Source organism: Pholcus phalangioides, unplaced genomic scaffold (assembly GCF_987345545.1).
Source record: "Pholcus phalangioides strain wild (caught in Gottingen) unplaced genomic scaffold, Ppha-v1.0 ptg000039l_1, whole genome shotgun sequence".
Lineage (NCBI taxonomy): Eukaryota > Metazoa > Arthropoda > Arachnida > Araneae > Pholcidae > Pholcus > Pholcus phalangioides.
In genome coordinates, this window is record NW_028301625.1 from 379,372 (window position 1) to 386,029 (window position 6,658).

The window sequence follows — 6,658 nt, forward strand, 5'->3', positions numbered from 1 at the left end:
TCCTGAGCGTCCCTCCCCCCTGCAGACGTGGATCTAGGGTAATGTATCGGGAGGAGCGACAAATTGTGTATGTTCATATGGTCATCCTCTATTTTACGGGACAGGCAAATTATTTTCCATATTATTGCCGCCGCCCTCCTGGATCCGCGACTGCGTGCATACATATCCTACAAGGTCACCTACAGGGCCGCAAATAGAAACAAAAATGCATTTTATCTACCGGAGGGTGAACGAACGGGCAAAGGGGGAATTCGGCGGCCTCCTGGTTCATCGGCTGGGGCACCAGACCCACTGGCTATCCCCCTCCCCCAGTAGCACCTCTGATCGCACCTCATATACGCGTGTTTAAGGAATTTCAATCCTTATTGTATAAGACCAAGTGGGAGATTCACTGTAAACCGGGACCCCCCCCCCCCGGTTCTCCCCCTCTTTCTACGGTCCTTGTGCCCGGGGCACCATCAGAGCTGGGCTAGCATCGTGGACACTCTTACAAGACCGAAATCACCAGCGAGCAAAAATTCACACACACTTAATTCTCAAAACATTATACTACCAGATCTCGTTTTCAAAAAAAGGCATTTTTCAATTTACCTGGAGCCCCCGGAAAGAAAATGCTTGGATGGAATCTCCACGCATTGCAGCGGGTGATAATTTCACCAAGCTAGCGGCATAGAAATAATCATACGGCAACCCTTAAAACAGTAGGAAATTAACCGAAAAGCAATCGCCTTCATTCGGTCGACGTTAGCCAAGCTGGTCACTCGTGGTCGAATTATTCTGCCAATCTGAAACTCATGCCTGGACATCCTACTATACGGCAACTGAAGAGGGAGGAGAGGTCATTGAATGAAGCCCTAGATTATTTGAGGGGGCAGCTGTACCGTCTCAAGGTATTTTATTTCAAATTATTTCTAATTATTGCAAAAATTTGCAAATTACCCCGATTTTTATGTAAAAACAATCTTTCTAAGTCGAGTATTGACAGAAGCGGATTATAGGGTCGGTTGAGGCCCCTGGGGGAGAAAAAAATATTGGGGGCCCCTTAAATTAGATTATTAAAAAGTTGGGGTTTTCCGGGGTCTTTCGTTAAATCCGTCTTTGGATCATGATTCAATTCAATATGCATTCTCATGTTACCATGGATTTCCTACGAAACCGTATCATTAATACGAAATTCGGGGGGGGGGGCACCCTTACCAATCTCGGGGTCCCCCGGAGAAAATAATTTTCACTCTAAGATTTAAATTTTTCATAGTTGAAGCCGCCTTCATTATTACATAAAAAAAAATTAATAGCTTTTTCACTTTCAATTATAACTAGACTGGGCCGCCTCCCAAAACGTGGAGCGTTGTCACCGTACCTGCAACCCCCCCCCCCTTCTCTCCCCGACGTGTGGTTTTGAAAAAATTGTAATAGAAATGTTTAAGTTGGAGATATACAAGAAAGCGAGAAATTTGAGACACGAAAATGCTTTATTTCGAAATAAATTAAACTCTCTATTTTAGGTACAGGAACGAGAGATACTGGTTCTTAAGCAGAGATTGGAAGCTGAACAAAAGGCTAAGTTATCAGCTGATGATGGACAGCTAGAAGCCGCTGCTGCTTCGGCCAAGCCAGCCGAACCTGATCCGGTAGGCAATTATTTGTACAATGGAAATTTTTTGTAAATTTTTTTTTTCTCAAAAATCGAATTAATCTCTATTAATTGTGAAAAATTCAAGAAATTTGAATTTCAGAAAATCTAGAAAGAATTAAATTTCAGAAAATTAAAAAAATTCAGAAAGTTAAAAATAAAATTTTAAGAATGAAAATTTATCATTTTTACAGACAGCTGAATCAGCCGAGATAACTGAAGAACTTGATTTAGATGTGGATGAAACAATCAAAGGTTCGTTGTTTAAAATAAATTCTTTACATTAAATTCTTGAAAATGATTGCAGGATCAATTTACAGGAAAAAATGCGTCGATGAAAATTTATTTTTAATTGCGTTAATAGTTAGTGCGTGGTCCCAAAACAAACGCAAATCTAATTTTTTGCATCTGTGTAGTGGAGAATGTATGTGAAGCTGCAATATAAAAGAAAAAAAACTGCATAATTTCGGCTTACGTACCGAGCTGTTTGTAAGTCGGAGAGTGGATGTATTCATAAATTCCGAATCAAACACGAGATCTTTAAAAATTGGAATTGATCAAGAAAGGATTAAAAATCGATGAATTCGAATTTTTTTTGTACTTGCGCTTATAATGGATATGAAGTATCCATTGCAAAATTTGTGACATTTTGCACATATTCCGCAGACCAAATCTACTGTATAATGTGACACGCATTAAAATATAATCTGGGGCTTTCATGGCCGGTGTTAGATGTTACATAAACTTCCTGCTGTTGAGCCATGTTATCCGGGAAAAATTAATGTTCAGGGTGTCCCATGAATTCGTAAATAGTTTAACAATTCATGAAAATTTAAGGAATTGGTATATTTGAATGCGGTTTGCGAAAAAAAGTTATTCTCACAAAAGGGGATTTTTCCTAGTATAGTAAAAAAAATTAGTTAAAATTTTTGTCGATAGAGGGTGCTTCACGATTTAGGACCTTTATTAAAGAATCAATTTACAGGAAAAATACTTCGGTGAAAATTTATTTTAATTACGATGATCGCAAATCAGTTCTATAAAATGCAGGATGTACTATTAACAGCTCATTTCTGAATTTTCCTGTTACACTCGCTTGCTTAAGGTTTTCATTATGATGTTGACATTGGTGGATAAAGCACTATTGGTGAAGTTATTTTACCTCAGCCACGAATCGCCGGCTGAAGCTTTACGAACGTTTGGGACACACTTTAGATTAAAGAAAGGTTCAGATTTAGAATTCTGTGATTTGCTTTCATGCAACGCCCTCTACCGACAAAATTTTTAATTAGTTTTTCCTTTTTTAATGTACAATTCCCCCCCCCCCCAATTCTCGGGAAGAATAACTTTTTCGCAAACCATTTCACATATACCAATTCCTTACATTTTTTTTTTTTAACTATTTACGAATTTTTGGGACACCCTGTATTTCTTGACATTCTACTCGACTTCGGCCAGCAAGAGATACGAAAATTACGCCCCTCACTTGGGCAGTCATAGTTGAAATTTAATATAGGACCGGCAAAAATCCTGGCCTGCGACTCACCAAAAGTCTAGGACTAGACGGGGAAAGCTCACTTCAGGATGGACTGAATGTGTTTCTTGCTGCAGAGACCCTTTCTTGATTTCCCTGAAGATTTTCGCCACAGTTGCGGGGGAGACGTCTAGAAGTAATCTACCCAGTCTATGTTCCCAGTAGATAAATGCACTACATGCATAAAGCCAGGGCCACACTCCTATCAAGGCTGGCCCAATCCGTTCCAAGGCTGGGGGTCATTCCACCCACCATGGCACTGCTCGTCAAATGTTGGAGATTGGAAGGCTGGTCGAACAGAACGACCGGTACCTTCCAGCTCCAACCTAAGTCAAAGGTGCCGCCTTCCTTCTCGATCTTCTTAATCCGTCTGGTCGCACATTGGTCGAAGAACGCCAACAGCCACAACACAAAGTGTTCTGGAAGCAAATATTCGCCAAGGAATACTGGGCCAAGCTGGCCAGTGTGTAGCCGGCCTACGCCGCTGCAGTTGCTTTGTATCGGGGAAAGGCAAATATTTGCGAATGACTATTAGGCTTGATATGAGTGAGGCTCTGACTTTATACGTATTTTGTTTTACATCATGTATGTACAGTGTGTCTGAAGAATGGCGCTACAACTTTCAAGGTATATAATGAAAAAACGGTTGCAATAGAGAAATGCACCGATTGCTGCAATTGATTGAATTTCGAATCGTACTGGAATTTCTAAAAGGAAAGGGGGGCCTTCATCATGATAATATCTAGCACTATAGTTTTCGAGAATACGCACCGTATTAGCCGGCATGCCACAAAACTCGAGGGACACCAGCTTTCTGAATGTTGGGGTGTGGTCTGGTCAGCCAATTTAATGGAGTTTTAGAATAAAAATATTTGAGAATTTCCCAGAATCTTTGATTCGAATTTCCCGGCATGTTGGCTAATGCAAAGAAATACGGTATGTAAATTGGTAGGTGACACTACCAACTAGGTAAAGAGCGCATGATGCCGTAAAGCAGGCTTTGCTTTAAAGTTGTGTGGTTTCTACCCAGTTTTTATAAAAAAAAATGTAATGCATATTAATTCTGAATATTAGTATTATGCATATGGTATTTTTGTGTATTACCAATTATATATGTCAATTTCACATGAAAATCTCTTCCAAACTGCATTCTGCAATCCAACTTATATAACTACTACTCCATTAATAACAATACCCTTACATTAATAACAACTGTTAACCGTGTCCCTTGCCAACAATCTCATGCGGCCTTAACAGAACAGGCGGGCCGGGCCTGAAAATCTTTCCCTTGACTGATTGTAACCACTAATGACTCCTTGAATGTTTTCAATGATAGAATTGCTCTTTTTATTTAAGCTTTCAACAGCTGTTTTGGTGGTCGAGATTTTGAAAAGAGCTTGATATGATTATGAAGAAGCATTTCATCGAGTCTATTTAATCCAGCGTTAAGTATTTTCTGATCGATCAGTTTTTTTAAAGAAACATATTGCAATATCTTTTTAGCATTTTCTATGTTTCATTCCAATAAATATTGATAGTAAGATGCAATAAAAATTCGAAGCACAGTGCGTCGAAAAGTTTTTTTCAAGTACTGAGAACTAATACTATTACATCGTGTATATATATATCCAGGGTGTCTCATTAATTCGTAAATAGTTTAAAAATTTATAAGAATTGAATGATTGGATATACAGGGTGCCCTATAGGTGCTAATGCGGCCTTTATCTCATAAATCGTCCATCATAGAGGTATAGTTTCAATTTAAAAAATGCTCAAAAGGCGTTCAAAAATTGCCCTGTACCAGTATTGAGAGTGAAATTAGTGTATAAAAGAATTTAAAAATCTAAATTTTTATACGGTCCCCCCCTGCCCTTTAACTTACAGGACAACCACCTTTTTAACTGGAAATTAAAGGGCAGGGGACCGTATAAAAATTTGGATTTATTTTGTGGCACTATTTTCACTATCAAATCTGATAGTGATATTTGAACACATTTTGAACATTTTCTAAATTGGAATCTTACCTCTGCGACGGACGGTTGGTGAAATAAAGGCTACATTAGCACTTACAGGGCCCCCTGCAGTCCACGGAAAAGTTCTCACGAGAGGGGGGGGGGGGGGTATTTTATTACAGAAAAAAAACTTGGTTTAAATTTTGTCGATAGAGACCGCTGCATGAAATCAAATGAATTCCACTGAATTCCTTCTGCCTCCGAAACGTTCGTTAAGTTTCAGCCGGCGATTCGTAGCTAAGATTAAACAACTTCACCAATATCAACATCATAATGAAAACCTCATGTAAGCCCTAGTAACCGGAAAATTTAGGAAATAAACTGTTAATCACGCACACTGCATTTTATAGGAGACTGATTTGCATATTTCCTCAGGAGTGTGCTTTCGTGCGGTGCCCTCTATCGACAAAAAGTCGAACTTGTTTTTTTTTTGGTTCAGAAAAAATTATTTCGTGAGAATAACTTTTTCACAAACCGCATTCAAAAATATATATGTGCAAATTAAATTTTAAATATCTCTCTCTCGCGATCAAATGGGAAATATACAGGGTTGTACATTACAAAGCTTGGAGTACCATTACAAAGTTCCACTTTGAAATGGCCATAAAAGTAAAACTGGACAAAATGTTATCAAACTTGGTAATAATTTACAGGAAGTCGTGGTATTCAATGTTCCGCAAAAAAAGGTTCAAAAACTCACCACCAGTGGGGAATGGCACTGTATGCGATATTGTTAAACGAAATAAGACATCGGTTTAAATTTTTTTATCGTTTCTAAAACGAAACTTTGTGGGATTATGCAAAATTTCAATATCTAAATGGCATAGGGCAGGAGGAATTAGAATTATGCAAATGCGCTTTACACGTCATTCGATTTTTCAGCTATAAAATTTAGCCTCGTCAGAGCTTTCATTGTTACGAGTCGACGATGTCTGTATCCATGCAAGACCGTGCTTTTCTCGTTAAGTGTTATGAATGCGATAGCAATGAGCGGCGTGCTTTGCGAAAGTATCGCACGTAATTCGACGAATACGCCGAAGGCGTTCGTTTAACAATATGGCATACGGTGCCATTCCCCGCTGGTGGGGAGTTTTGAACTTTTTTTTTGTGGAAAATTAAATCCCATGACCTTCTGTAAACTTTTACCAAGTTTGATAACATTTTTTGTCCAGTAGTTTTCCTTTTAAGGCAATTTCACAGTGGAACTTAAAATAATTAAGACCCTGTATATGACAAAAATGCAATCATAAAGTTGAATCTGAAACACACAAATCTGATATATATACGCTATCAAAAAAAAATCCCTCACACTTTAATATACTCAGTGGCCAAAAAATTAAAAATACCCCTCACTCAAACTCGACTAATCCGTGCGGCACGTGCGCTGACATAATAAACCGGATTTGCTGATTAAAAAGCTTGCTCCTTGTCAGAAGCATTAGTTAACATTGCAATTTGCCTGTTCATGTGGAAAGCGAG

The 6,658-nt window shown here is 38.6% G+C and overlaps 1 protein-coding gene across 1 annotated transcript; it reads left to right on the plus strand.

The window, feature by feature from the left end:
• Positions 1–227: 227 nt before the first annotated feature.
• On the plus strand, positions 228–4,735 carry LOC149065433 (uncharacterized). Its single transcript, XM_089253659.1, has 4 exons — positions 228–890; positions 1,506–1,631; positions 1,828–1,888; positions 4,524–4,735. Exons 1-4 carry the CDS (start codon positions 795–797, stop codon positions 4,571–4,573), a joined length of 333 nt encoding a protein of 110 aa, XP_089109785.1. The 5' UTR covers positions 228–794; the 3' UTR covers positions 4,574–4,735.
• Positions 4,736–6,658: the final 1,923 nt, after the last annotated feature.

Coding starts and splice junctions, on each gene's coding strand:
- LOC149065433 (XM_089253659.1), top strand. CDS start 795: ATGCCTGGACATCCTACTATACGGCAACTGAAGAGGGAGGAGAGGTCA. Junction 891..1,505: donor GGCAGCTGTACCGTCTCAAG/GTATTTTATTTC, acceptor TCTCTATTTTAG/GTACAGGAACGAGAGATACT. Junction 1,632..1,827: donor AGCCAGCCGAACCTGATCCG/GTAGGCAATTAT, acceptor TCATTTTTACAG/ACAGCTGAATCAGCCGAGAT.